General features: G+C 54.0%; 1 protein-coding gene and 1 long non-coding RNA gene across 10 annotated transcripts in view; both read left to right on the top strand.

Moving 5' to 3' along the window:
* LOC110261077 (uncharacterized) overlaps positions 1 to 13,871 on the top strand; it is a 181,306-nt gene that overhangs the window by 111,810 nt on the left and 55,625 nt on the right. For 5 of the 9 annotated variants that reach the window (XR_014806788.1, XR_014806790.1, XR_014806789.1 and 2 more), the window contains one exon: positions 79 to 155. The exons of the other annotated variants lie outside the window; for them this stretch is intronic. Coding sequence is in view for 1 of the 5 variants with exons in the window: in XM_084962291.1 (XP_084818417.1) it covers positions 79 to 155 (77 nt within the window). In the remaining 4 variants the exon portion in view is untranslated. The remainder of the gene's footprint in view (positions 1 to 78; positions 156 to 13,871) is intronic. 9 annotated transcript variants of the gene reach the window in all.
* LOC146402500 (uncharacterized) lies at positions 3,164 to 10,100 on the top strand. Its single transcript, XR_014806796.1, has 2 exons — positions 3,164 to 4,899; positions 6,676 to 10,100. It is a non-coding gene; the product is annotated as an uncharacterized LOC146402500 (long non-coding RNA).

Consider the following 13,871-nt stretch of genomic DNA (forward strand, 5'->3'; position numbering starts at 1 on the left):
AAAGGCGCCTGATGGTAACAGTCTCCTGGGCAGGTGCACCTCCAGAGCCCACCTAAGCTAGTCTTCCTCTAATTTCAGGGCTCCCACTCCTGTTCCTCCGACTGTTTAAGGCAGCGGCCGTGGTGGTGGATACCCGTCATGGAGCCTGGCACACAGTAAGTGCTCAGTTAATGTCGGTTGAACCGAACTACCTGATCTGCATCCCACATGTAGCTCTGAAGCAGCAAGAAGAATTTCACCGGGTCACACTGCAGCCACGTGTGCCTGCACGTAGTCCTGTGCCCGGAGGCATCGCCCGCCTTCTGTTCCAGGTGGGACGGTGCCATCGCAAAGGAAGCCTTGCTGTCGGCTCGGAGGGGGGTGGTCCACACGCCAGCCGCCGGTGTCCCTGAGATTTGGTGGCCACCGTTGCCCGTGGGGTACAGGGCAGAGTCCCTTACCCTGTGGCCCTAGGCCATGACGGGTTGTTTTTCCAAGAGCTCAGTGGCCCAGTTTTCCTCTGAGAGCCTGGAGGTGGGAGGGAGGGAGGCCACCGGGAAGGCAGAAGAGAAGGGGGAAAGATGGAAGAAGCTTTAGGACTTGGCGGCTGTGTTTGGAGGGTGTGGGGGGAGGAGGCGGCAGCGTGCCCCGCCCCAGGTTTCATGCCTGCGGGGCTGGATGAAAGCGGGCACCTTCTGCTGGGAGGTCCCGTGGGTCGAAGTAACTGGAGACGCCTGTCTCAGCTTGGGTCTCCTCAAAGCAGAGCTGGCAACGCCGTCGTGGTGCAGGTGGTTTATTTAGGCGGCGGTGCCGGGCGGGGAGTAGGGCACAGAGGTGAGGAGGGCAGGCCAGGGAGCACGGCTGGGCTGCTCGCGGAGCCGGTTGCCTGGCGCCCACCCCGAAGGGGAGCCCTCGGAAACCTCGGGAAATGTGCAAGCCCCACTTCTTCTCACCCCGAGGGAGCAAGACCCCAGGTCAGTTAAACATCAGCTCCTGTGACCACGGCTGGGTGGCCTCCTGGTCACCGGGACCCCTTTCCTGCCATTTTCTACCCGTTTCTACCCGGCCACTTCGCAGTTCCCAAGCTGCGCACACGAGCTTCTGTCGACGTAACAAAAATGCACAACGTGAGAGTTTTAAGTTTTATTTGGGGGAAAATGAGGACTACGGCCCTGAAGGCAGCCCTGCAGAGAGCTCTGGAAACACTCGGAAGAAGTCGGGGTCGGGGGGGCATACGTGTGATTTTACTGAAACGGGAGGGTCGCGCATCCGGGCACACGTTCTGCTGAAGGTGCCGCTCCTCCCGTGAAGTTTACTGCCGGTCACAAGAGGCAGAAGCGCCAGGAAGGATTTCAGTGCTTTTGGAGATGCGAGGAGGTGCGAGAATTGGGCCCATAAAACCTCCCGAAACCTTCTCCCCTCCGAAGACCTCCTCTGCCAGTCTCCCACAGCTCCAACAGCCTCGCTCCTGGTCTCCGCCGAGCTCCGTTCAGGGGCACTAAGGGCCGGCAGCGGCAGTGGCTCAGGATTCAGTCCGAGGAGAGGCGGGGGCAGGTGCCAAGCTCCAGCTCACGCGCATGCCTCGGAGCCTTCGTGGGAGCCGTTCTCTTGCCTGGAATGCTCTTCCGCTCTCATGTTCCTTTTTCCCTCCTTTTCTCCTTCCTTCCTCCCTCCCTTCCTCCCCTTCTTCCATCCTTTCCCTCCTTCCTGTTCCAACATCACCACCCCAGGAGCAACTTGATAGCCCACTCCCCAGAAAAGGACCAACACCATGCGATTTCCGTCCTGTGCAGAATCTAAAAAAATGAACAAACAAACAAAACAAAAACCCATAGATACAGAGACCAGAGTGGTGGTTACCTGAGGGGAAGGGGGAGGTCAAATGGGTGACGGGGACCCACCCACCACCTGGCAAGGGACAGACGCTAAATTTTTGACAGCGAGCCTGGTGCAGGGTATACGGAAATGGAGTGGGGAGGTCCCGTCTTGCCTCAGCGGGTTAAAAACCCAGCCAGTATCCATGAGGACGAGGGTTGGATCCCTGGCCTCGCTCAGTAGGTTAAGGATCCGGTGTTGCCGTGAGCTGTGGGGTGGGTCGCAGACGCGGCTTGGATCCTGCATGGCTGTGGCTCTGGTGTCGGCCAACGGCTGTAGCTCCGATTGGACCCGTAGCCTGGGAACCTCCATATGCCATGGCCGCAGCCCAAAAAAGGCAAAAACTAGAAAGAGAATGTGGTAGACATGAATGTATATGTTCTAAGCAAACGCCACCTCAATTTTGAAAAGTGAAATGAAGAATGAAGCCGCTCCCTCCCTGTTGAGAGGCGTCCCCTGAGCTGTCCTCGCAGCTGGCGTCACAACCAGCCCCTCGTTTGGTTCGGGGGTCGGGAAGCCCCTGGAGCGGGAGGCTGTCTTTCGCACCCCCTGCTCTGTCACTCACGCCCACACCGTGCCCAGGCCTTGTGAAGCGCCTTCTCAGTGTTTGAATGAAGACGCAGGACTCGGATGGCCTCCAGGTGCCTCTTGGGCAAAATCTGTGGCCCTTGCCCACCGCGTCCTGCTCCTGTGGGAACTGCTGCTGTGGGAACTGGTGCCCAGTAGGGCTCCTCCTGCATGTGCTGGGTGAGTGGACGGTGGGGACAGGTGACCAGCACTGGCGCTTCCGTATGGTTTCCAGCACCACCTGCAGAGACTCAAGCAGCTAATAACGACCTCCTTCCAGCCAAAGAGCCTTCATCTTCAGAGATGTTTTTTAAGCTGTGTTCACATAACACAATGGACAGTGAAATTTGCTCCTCCTGGTATAGATTTCTAGAGTTTTGGCAAATGCATTCTGGGCTGTGACCACCTTCAGAAAATCCCTCCTGCATCTCCTGGGACAAACAGCACCAGACCCCCTGGAGGTGCCCTGCTCAGACCTGACCTCAGAGGGACCCTCCCTCACCCCCAACTGGAGGCAGCCCCCACCCCACCACCACACTCTTCCCGCCCCCATCTCCCACCCGACTTCTCCCCTGCCCGCCCCCCGCCCGACAGGAGAGCATGGCCTTTGCCCTGTTCTCTCCACTGTTTGTGCCCCTAGGGATACTCTCAATACTTGCTGAAGGAGCAGGTGAATTTGGGGGAGTAATGGAGTGAAAGAATCTTCTGATTGCCTAAGGCCCAGAGGAGTCCGCTGGGTATCTTTTTTTTTTTTTTTTTTTTTTTTTAATCTTATTGGCGTGTAGTTGATTTACAGTGTTGTGTGAGTTTCAGGTGTGCAGCAAAGTGAATCGTTTTACATACACACATATCCATTCTTTTTTCCCATACAGGTTATTACAGAACATTGAGTAGACTCCCCATGCTATCTGGCACCCATTTTTACTTCCCTTTGTAGTCCCTTTGCCTAGGACAGTGCCTGGCACACAAGGGGACTCAGGTGGCGTTTGTTGATTGACTCAATGAGTGAGTGATGAGGACAGGGCTTGCCGTAGGTAAGCGGTTCTTTAAAAAGGTCCGCAGAGCCCGCGTGGCTGTGCCACACCACCTCCCCGCCCCAAGTCCTGCCGCACTCTTTTCCATTTTAATGCGCATAAAAGACTTAATTGAACCACTGCTGTCCAGCCAGCAGCCTGGAGAGTTTATGATAATTCTCCCGTCCTCGGGGGACCCTGGCTGGGAGTCCGAGCAGCGAGCCTACGCTCCTGGAACATGATTGGCTGAGCCTGTTGCCGTGGAAACTGCAGCTGGACCTGGGGGAGGGGGGCTGAGGCGATGTCCTGAGAGGCCCGGAAACTGGAATTTTCCATGATGTGGGTAAAGGCTCTGTGTGACTCAGTAGAGTCTGGCACACAGTAGGACTCCATGTGTGTAAGTGAAGGAGTAACCGTGTCTTGGGGATCACCTATGGGTGGGGGGTGTCACCTCCCTCGTTTCCACTTGTACGTGGAAAACCTTCTTACTGTGGGGGTGGCAAGCTACCCGGTAGGCTTTTGAATTCATCCGTTCGCCCGCCGACCCCGCCATCCCTCACCCACCTGCACCTGCATCGATTCTGTTCTTCTTTTTCTGTATCTTACGGTGCCTTCACATCGCAGGGCGGGGCTGGGGGACCGGGGTGCTCACGGACCTCGGGGGTTGGGGGGAGACTGCCCTCCATGGGCTGTCGAAGTCCTAAAATAATAACGCCTCACCTATAGGCACCTTTCCGACGCCTTCTGTGTACAGCCCCAGCCACCTTCTGGCCTGACCCTCACACCAAGCCCTGATTCCCATGCCTAAGCCGCCCCAGGGCCGGGCACCAGGCACTGGGGACCCCCCTCTGTAGCCCAGAGCCTGAGGGGTCATTCAAACCCGCCAACCCTGAACTTGCCTTTCTCCGTGGAGAGTCCACTGAAGGGTCTGGCTGCATGTCCCCCTCCCTCCTGCCTCCGGCTCCAGACACCTGGCGCCTCCCTGGTGGCCCCGCACGGCTATCCCCTTCTTTCGGGGAAAGACATGATTAAAAAAACCTGCCGTGGCAGGAGCAGACCCTAACCTCCATGAGAACGAACATGACAGGGGAGGGAGAAGAATCTTGCCTCTTCACTCTGAGTTCTTGGCTGAGACCCCCCTGTGTTAAAAGACAGACCAACACGGGAAAAACAAGTTATTAACACGAATACCTCACGTGTACAAGGGAGACACCCCGGGGAAACGAGCACCCCCCCTGAGGTGGCCAAGAATCGGGGGCTTAAAAACCATCTCGGGGTGTTCCTGCTGTGGCGCAGTGGGTTCATGTCCAGCTGGCCTCTACTGGTTTGGTCCTCGGCCGGGTACAGTGGGTGAAGCTGCAGCTGTGGTGTGGGTTGCTGCAGCAGTGGTGTTGTACAGCTGTGGTGTGGGTTGAAGCTGCCGCTCAGATTCAGTCCCTGGCCCAGGAACTTTCACATGCCACACGTGCGGCCAAAAGAAAAAAGCATCTTTGCACGGGTTGTGGGGCTGGAGGAAATGAGTGATTTTCAGGGAAGATGGATGGGCCCTTGGAAGACCAGACAGGTTTCAAGGAAGTTGGCCTGATGTCTCCTTCGAGGCCCATCTTTGCAATGGCCTTTCCCCTTGATGAAACTCCCAGGGGAGGACTAGTGACGCTGGCTCCCCTTTGCAGGGTCTGTGTGCAGGGGGACACCAGAGTCCAGAGAGAGGCTGTCAAGGGCCTGCCGCTAGGTGACCAGGACACCAGAGTCACGTCCTTGGGTGTGGCCCATCTGAATCCCATGGCCATGTTTTGGGGTGGCCTACCCTGTCCCCCAGCATCACGTCAGGCTTCCTTCTCACGCTTGGCATTCTGGGGCCTGGTGCGTCGACTTCCCGGAGCAGACGCCCAGTCTCTGTGGCTGGAAACATGGCGGCGAGAAGCCTAAATGTTTACGTCGCTGGTCACAGCTGAGGTCAAAACATGGGGCTTTCCAGACCTTGTGCGGCTCAGAGCCACCTTCCTGCACAGAGGGGCAAAGGACAAGCAGCAAGATGAGGGGCACCGGTGACTGGGTGGGTGCACTGCAGGCTGCGAGCCCCCCAAGCCCCCCCCATCCCTCACCCAGGCCAGCTGCACAAGAGTCACAGCAGCCCCGCTTCCTCCCGGGCTCTTTGCTGCCTTAGCAACCCAGGCAAACTCCATCTATTGCCATGGAAACTGCTGCTGAGCGGAGGAAGTGGAGGGAGCTGAAAATCAGCAGAGAGACTCTCAGAGAACAGAACATTCTGGAATCCTGGGTCAGATCCAGGGTACGTTTAGAATCCCAGCCCGGAATCCTCTGGCCTCACATTCCTTACTCGTGAAAAAATAAAGACGCATCCTTCTCTTGAGCACCACTGATGGGTACATGAGGTGGTGCAGCTGCTATGGGAAACAGGCTGCAGGTGCCTCAAAAAATTAAAGGTGGAATGACCATGTGACCCAGCAGGTCCACCTCTGGGTAGAAGGACCCCCAAGAAGTGAAAGCCGGGGTGCAAGGAGTCGGTTATGCAGCACGTTCACAGCAGCACGGACCACAGTAGCCAAACGTGTCGGAACCCAAGTGTCCATCAGTGGCTGGGTGGACACACAAACGGTGGTCCATACACACAGTGGAATAGCATTCGGCTCAAGAAGGAGGGAGACACACACGGCCACCGAGATGCGCCTTGAGGGCATCGCGCGCGTGAAATGAGCCAGCCCCGGCCCCCAAAGGACAGATACTGCCCGATTCCACTTCCATGAGGAGGCTGCGGTCCTCGGATTCACAGACGGGAGGTCGAACGGTGGGGGCCGGGGGCTGGGCCGCTATTGTCTCAGGGGCCGCGGTTTCTGTTGGGGCCGGTGGAAGAGCTCTGTGGCTGGAGGCTGGTGACGGCTGCACAACAGCGTGAACAGACTTGCTGCCACCGAACTGCACGCTTAAAATGCTTACCACCATGCTATGTGCATTTGCCATAACTTAAGAAAACGAATATAAAAATGTGAGTTCTGGAGTTCCCGTCGTGGCGCAGTGGTTAACGAATCCGACTAGGAACCATGAGGTTGCGGGTTCGGTCCCTGCCCTTGCTCAGTGGGTTAACGATCCGGCGTTGCCGTGAGCTGTGGTGTAGGTTGCAGACGCGGCTCAGATACTGCGTTGCTGTGGCTCTGGCGTAGGCCAGTGGCTACAGCTCCGATTCGACCCCTAGCCTGGGAACCTCCATATGCCGCGGGAGCGGCCCAAAGAAATAGCAAAAAGACAAAAAAAAAAAAAAAAAATGTGAGTTCTGGGCAGGTGTTTCCACCTCTCGGAGCCTTCCGTACTCGACTTTTCTGACTTGTAAAATCAGAATGTGAATCGGTCCTCCTTTGTAGGATAATGAAAACACCAGGCCAAACACGCGGTCCAACAGCTGACAAACTGGAATTTGGCCCAAGGTGGTTGTGGGCTTCCTTTGGAGAACTCTCCCGAGACCCCAAGTTTCCACGTATCACATCTCCCCCCCCCCCCACACACACACACAGTCGCTTTCTTCGGAGCAGACACTCCCCATTGTCTTAGGACAGAGTCTTCTGACACTGGCGTCTGCACACACCTGTGGTGTGCAGACCCTGCACACGTGAGTTTCTAGCTCTGGACTGTACCATGGTCACAAGGAGCTTCCTTCCAAGGATGAGAGTGTGGGGCCCCAGAAGCCAGGCATCTTCTGCTCTGCGTTTCCCCTTCTAGTGGCATAATGTTGGACGGGCAGCTCCACCTCTCTGTGCCTCTGCGTCCCCCAAAGTTACCCTCTCTGCAGGGCTGTTGAATTTCTTGCGGAGAATTTACAGCAGCACCTGGTACATCACAGGGGCCCGCTCGCTTTAGATATCATAACTGCCCATTTCTGGCCGTGGAGCCGCCTTCAGCGCCAGAGACTATGCCCATTCTGCTGCTCCATCCCCACCACCTATTTATCCACGGGTGCCCAGCCCCGACACGCAAGCAGAGAGGATGCATGTTGGGTGTTCTGGAAAGGCGTTCATCTTTGGATGGCCTGATTCATATCCTAACAACAGTGAGCAGGGCGAAGGCAGGGAGCCGGTCTGTTTCGCGGGCCCCTGATGCGCAGGGCCTGACTGCTGATGGGAACTTCGTTGGTCCTGTTAGGATAAATATTAATGACTGTTGATAAGGCTCCGTGTGGCATGAGGCTTTGGAGCTGGCCTCGCCTCCTCACGCGGGTCCCTGCCTCACGGGGTGCCGCGGGGTCCCTGGCACCTATGCGGCGCCTTCCTGCCTCCGGACCCCTGCATTTACTGTTCCCTGTGCGGACATATCCCGCTTTACTTTGCCGCTCGCTCACCTCTCAGTGGCCCTTCTGAGCCTCAACACTAAAACGCACTTCCCTTCATAAATCTTGTCCACCTCTGGTGTTGTATTAATACTTCTGGTCGCCATCCATCGCCTCCGCACCAAGGCAGCGCCCACAGACGCAGAGGCTTGGCCCGGCTTCCTCCCTGCCCTTTTCACAAGGTCTAGCACCCGACCTGCCTCCTGGAAGGCGCTCAATCTCCCTGGTCAATAAAGGACCAAGTTCGGGGATGAATAAACATTTCTCCCCGCTGGGACCAAGCACAGGGTAGCCGAGGCCGCGCCGGTCCATCTGACATTTATTCTCTGCCCGGAGACAAGGGCTCGGCACGCAGCAGAGTGCGATCAATATTTATCGAAACACCTGATGAATTCCGAGGGCGGATGATGCCGCGATCACTGGAGGCGGCGGGAGACACAGCTCTGCTGACCAAGCCGCCGCGGAGACTCCACCTGCCAGTTTTTGTTCCTCCGCAACCCCCCACCCCAAAGGTGTGCCTGCACCCCTGGCGGAGTGATTGCGGCCTTGAGCCTCTGCGGAACCCCCCACCCCTCTCCCGCGACGCCCACCACCCTCTCTCCCTGAGATTAGTCAGCCCGCGTGGCCAGCCCCCTCCCAGGTTGCTGGTCTGCCCTTAGCGACAGCGGAGGCTCGGACCATCGCCATGGAAACTGCAGCCGGTGGAGAGGGGAGGGGCTGAGGAAGGGGCCCGGGGAGCCCAGCAAACCGGAATTTTCCAGTCTTTGGAGTCTCTTCCGACCTGGCACACCGTGTGCCTTCCTGAAACATTTATCGGAATAATGAGTGACAGCCCCAAGTCATACGGTGGGAAGCTCCCCCCACCCCCGCAGAGCCCCTGCCCGTCTTTGTCTCTGATGACAACATAGGCCCCTGGGCAGTAGACCGAAAGCTGGAATCAGGGAGATGTGCGCTTATTGAGCCTTCTTGGGTCAGGTTCCCTCTTGGTGAAATTCAACAGTCACATGTGAACATGGTCCCCTCAGATCCCCGGTTGAAGCCCTAATTCCCAGGGGGATGGTACTTGGAGGCAAGGAGGTCATGGGGGTGCAGCCCTCACGATGGGATTCGAGCCATTCCAAGGAGGGACCTGCAGAGCTGCTCTCTCCCTCCACCACGCGGGAAGAGGACAGGAACATCCCGTTTTCCCAGAACCCGGCCATGCTGGTACCTGGCCTGGGTCTTCGCAGGTCTGGAACCGTGAGCGCCCCGTGTCCATCACTGAGGACAGCCGGCCCACGGCATTTGGGGAGCTGGGCCGTGCAGACCGTGGTCTGTGGTCGGCCCCCGGCTCTTTCTTGTGATCCCTGCCCCGCCCCCGGCCCCCCAAGCCAAGCCGAATTCCATGTGTGGCACCTTGTAACCGGGGAAGAGAATGGTTGCCATGGACGCAGCAGGAGGGGGCCGTGTCCTGGACACCCATCCGTTTGCAAACCGTGGGCTGTTTAAGCGCTAGCCATCTATTTTGTCAATTGTTTCTCGGGACACCGTTTTTCTCCAGTGTTTCTCTCGCTTTCTTCCCCTGCCATTATTTCTTCAGAGAGGCCTCCCTCTGGTCGCCCTGTACAAAGCAGGTCTTTTGTGTGGTCTTTAGTTTTGCCGCCTTTTTCCAAGGGGGGAAAAATCCAATCTGAAACACCCTGGCTTTTCTCCTCCTAACAGTAGGAGTATCTATTTGAATTGACCGAATGTTTCCATTTAAAGATCTCATTTGTTGCTTTTATTTTCATTTTTTTTTTGAAGCTGTGGATTTTAAGGTGAAAAGTTTTGCAGGCGCTGCTGTAGAAGTAAAATGTCGTCTCTCAGTCGCAACAAAAATGTTAAAACCCAAAAAAGATAGCCTAGGACAAAAGAGACCGTCTTCTGCCTCTTTTCTTTCTCGCCCAGTTTTTCGCTCCTTGTCTAGAATGCTGCTGTGTGATTTGGGGTGTTGTGCGGTCGGAGCTCGCTCACTGCAACGCCTGATGCCTGCTAGAAAGTCAACAGACAGTTGTTGAATGAGTGAACAAATGAAGGAACAGATTCTGCCTCTGAAAAGCGGAGGTCATGATGTGGTTACATCATGAGGCTTCCTGTCTCTCTCTCTTTTGTCTCTGACTTTTCTTCTGAAGTATAGTTGATTTACAATGTGCAGCTCTCTCTCGGTTAAAAAAAACTTAAATCATAACGTAAACGTTTCCCAGAGCATTGGCGGCCTAGCACTTGGCGTTGAACAAATACTCGTGGCAGTGGTATCAGTATTGTTGCTGTTACCAACATTTAAGGTTGTCAGGTTTAGCAAATAAAAATACAGGGTGCCAGTGTCCCCCTATGACACAGGGGTTAAAGATCCGGCGTTGTCACTGCAGTGGCTCTGGTCTCGACTGTGGCATGGGTTCACTCCCTGGCCTGGGAACTTCTGCATGCCAAAGGCGCTACCAAAAAAAAAAAATCACCAAGAACCACAGTGAGTCCTTCCTCCGTTCTAAAACATACTCTCTTTCAGATGTTAACATCCTTGCCGCAGCCTCGAAGACGGTCGTTTTCTTTTATAATGGTGCCTAAAACGATTTATATCTTAAAAACCATGGCCTGAAAACAAACAAAAACAAGTGAATTCGCTTCTGCAGTCTCTGCTGCAGGCACCAAAACACATTTTAAATGTCTTCAGGGTATAGAAATATGACAATGTAAGGGTGAAAGCTTTATTGCAAGAGATGTAAATATATCAGGCAATTTTCCTTTATGGAGTAATAACGGTAAAAATGTATATCATTTTTTAAAAGACTGCCCCTAACTGGTCATCCAATTATGATAATGAGGTAATTCTGCAATCCATTTATAAATATTTTCTTTTTTACAGTTTTTTATTATGGTTGATTTACACTGTTCTGTCAATTCCTGCTGCACAGCAAAGTGACCCAGTCATTCATATATATATATATATATATATATATATACACACACACACACACACACACACACACACACGCATACATTCTTTTTCTCACATTATCCTCCATCATGTTCTCTCACAAGTGACGAGATATAGTTCCCTCTACTATACAGCAGGGTATGGATACTTTCTGAAAACAGAGGGCTTTTAAGTATAAAGAAATTTCTTTACATTTCCCCACCAATGACAATTAATACACTTTAAAACAGATTAAAAAACCCCCTAAGAATATAAGCTATGAATCAAATCTGAGTAATTAGGGGGAAAAAAATCTGAAAACCTATATTTTTACTTTCATAGTTTTTTTTTTGTTTTTTGCTTTTTTTGTCTTTTGTTGTTGTTGTTGTTGCTATTTCTTGGGCCGCTCCCGCGGCATATGGAGGTTCCCAGGCTAGGGGTCGAATCGGAGCTGTAGCCACCGGCCTATGCCAGAGCCACAGCAACGCGGGATCCGAGCCGCGTCTGCAACCTACACCACAGCTCACGGCAACGCCGGATCGTTAACCCACTGAGCAAGGGCAGGAACCGAACCCACAACCTCATGGTTCCTAGTCGGATTTGTTAACCACTGCGCCACGACGGGAACTCCTACTTTCATAGTTTTAAATGATAGTGAAAACCTTACTGCATGCTGTCAGCAGTTTATTGTACACTTGCACTCAAGAAACTATCTTTGCATTTGGAGAAATGCAAAATACAAATCCCAGCACTTCCAGAGCAAGGAGGCTAATGTTATATGTCACCCCAAAGAGGAAATATCCTGAGCCAGGCCAGCATAGCTCTTTTTCAGACCCCAGGCAATCTGAACAAGAGCTTCTGGCCTCAGAATGATGAAAGATGTGTGTCCATTTCAGAAAATAGCAAAGACGATCTTAGGGTTGGGTTTTTGGGGTGTTTTGGTTTTTGTTTTTTGTTTTTCATAAATTCGATGCAGTGTTTCAAGGTTTACACTGTCACCTTTAAGGTTTATTAGCTATAATAGCACATCTGGAAACGAAAGTGTAGAAATTGACCTCTCACAGCTGGAACCACTTAGGGAAAATCGTGTCTGCTTGTTTTCAGTTAAAAGGGGTAAAGACAACAGGAGTGGCTACGTGCAACCAGTCCGGGCCACTGTGCCCCCAACATGTGTCTTTCTAGGCGATTCTTCAAGACTCCAAAAGAATTTTTTTCTTTTAAAAAACAAAGTCCATTGTTTTCTTTTTGCACTAAAACTGCTTTACCCTCAATTTATAAATTTTGGCGTATGCTTCTCAACTAGGCTAGAAGACTCTACTCACCCACCCCCTGGAAAGTTCCTTTGCTGCTGACCTCAGGCTGCAGGGAGGGGGCACATTTCAGGCTAGGCGGGCCCATCACCCGGCACTGAAACTTGGAACAAGGGGCACAAGCCCCTTTGCCCCTCCCCAGTGACAGCCTCTTTGGAACTAAACCGCAGGGAGCGGCCTTGGGCCCACATCTGTCCTTTCCAGGTGAGCGAGCCCTGGAGGGAGTCAGGGCTGGGGGCTGGTCTGAGTCTTCCCCAATTCAGAGATACCCCAAATCCCCTCTAGAGCGAGCCAGGAGGAATTCAGAGAGACCCTGCCTGTGACAGCCAAGGACTCGGGCAGTGCTCTGGGACAGCCCCCTGCATTCATCCATCCACTGGTTCATTCGTTCATTCACGCGGCCGCTGCTGATGGAGTCAGGGAGCACAGCAGTGATCGAGACAGGAAAATCCCCGCTCTCATGGAGTCTGCATTCCAGAAGACGACAAGTCCATCGGCAGAGGAGCAAATACATAAATACGGAAAACACGAAGCAAGTTGATGGGATATTGAGGGGACCCCAACATGGGGAAGAGTCCATCCGCAGGGGACTCCAGTGACAGGGGAGCAGAAAGTGCCAAGGCTCGGGGGCAGGAAGGGGTTTTGTGAGTGAAAGGTCGGTGGGAAGGCTGCTGTATGGAGAGCCAGGGGTAACTGGGGCGTTTCACAGGGTGGGGTGGGAGATGGGATGGAGCACTCTGCATATGTACTGGATCCACTAGTAAAAAAAATAATAATAATTGTTTTTAATACAACTCTCCCATAACAGAGTTCCCTCGTGGAGAGGCGGGCTAAGGGTCTGGTGATGTCACCACCGTGGTGTGGGTATGTACCATCCCGCCCCCAGAACTTCTGCATACCACAGGGGCGGCTAGAAAATAAATAAATGAAGACCTCTCCCAAAAGACAGATGCAAAGGCTCTACTAATTTTCCAGGGCTTTTGTAACAAGTTGCCGCAGGTGGGGCGGCTTAAACGGCAGAAATCTTTCTCTCTCCGCTCTGGAGGCTGGAATCCACAGGCAGGGTGTCTGCAGGGCTGGTTCCTCCTAAGGCCTCTCTGCCTGGCCTGCTCCTCCAGTCATCCCTCCGCCTCCATGTGCTGATCGCAGCCCTCAAGCACACACATCCATTGGTTTCAGGCCCACACACAGGACCTGCATTGAGTCAGCCACCTCTTTAAAAGCCTGTCTCCTGACACTGTCCCATTCTGAGGGGGGGGGGTGATGCTCTCTGGGGGGGGACACAGTTCGGAGGTCCCAAGGGCAGAGCTGACTCACCTTGGGGAACCACCGTGGGACTTCTGACCGGGGAAGAGCAAGTGGGTGAGGCGGTATCACTGGGCACTGGCTGGAGGTGTCATTTCTTTTTTTTAATTGTTTTATTTTGTTTTCAGTGTAAGTGATGCTTTATATTTTTTTTAATGATTTTTATTTTTTCCATTATAGTTGGTTTACAGTGGTGACTGGGTCGCTTTGCTGTGCAGTGGAAGTGTAATTTCTGACCATTTGCAGGCACCTGCCCAGGCTCAGGGACACCCTTCTGCAGGTCAGGGTTCAAGGATATGTTTCAGGGAGCCCCGAGGGGCGAGTGTTCCCAGGTGGAGGCCCTCAGGGCTGGAGTCGGGGCTCCAGGTCCTCCCCTTCCATCTCCCCCACCCCCCACCTCGCGAGGCCCCCGGAGGCCGCTCAAGTTGTCCCCACGGAAACCGCAGCAGGAAGCTGGACGAGGAGGGAACTGAGGTAGGCCAAGCATGGAATGTTCTAGAATATAGGGTTGCAACCGTCAGGCTGCCCACACAGCGGAGGCACTTGAAAAG

Source organism: Sus scrofa, chromosome 6, assembly GCF_054392235.1.
Source record: "Sus scrofa isolate SSC_HxYL_T2T_F1_AM1 chromosome 6, Sscrofa_HxYL_maternal_Yorkshire_Landrace_v2.0, whole genome shotgun sequence".
Lineage (NCBI taxonomy): Eukaryota > Metazoa > Chordata > Mammalia > Artiodactyla > Suidae > Sus > Sus scrofa.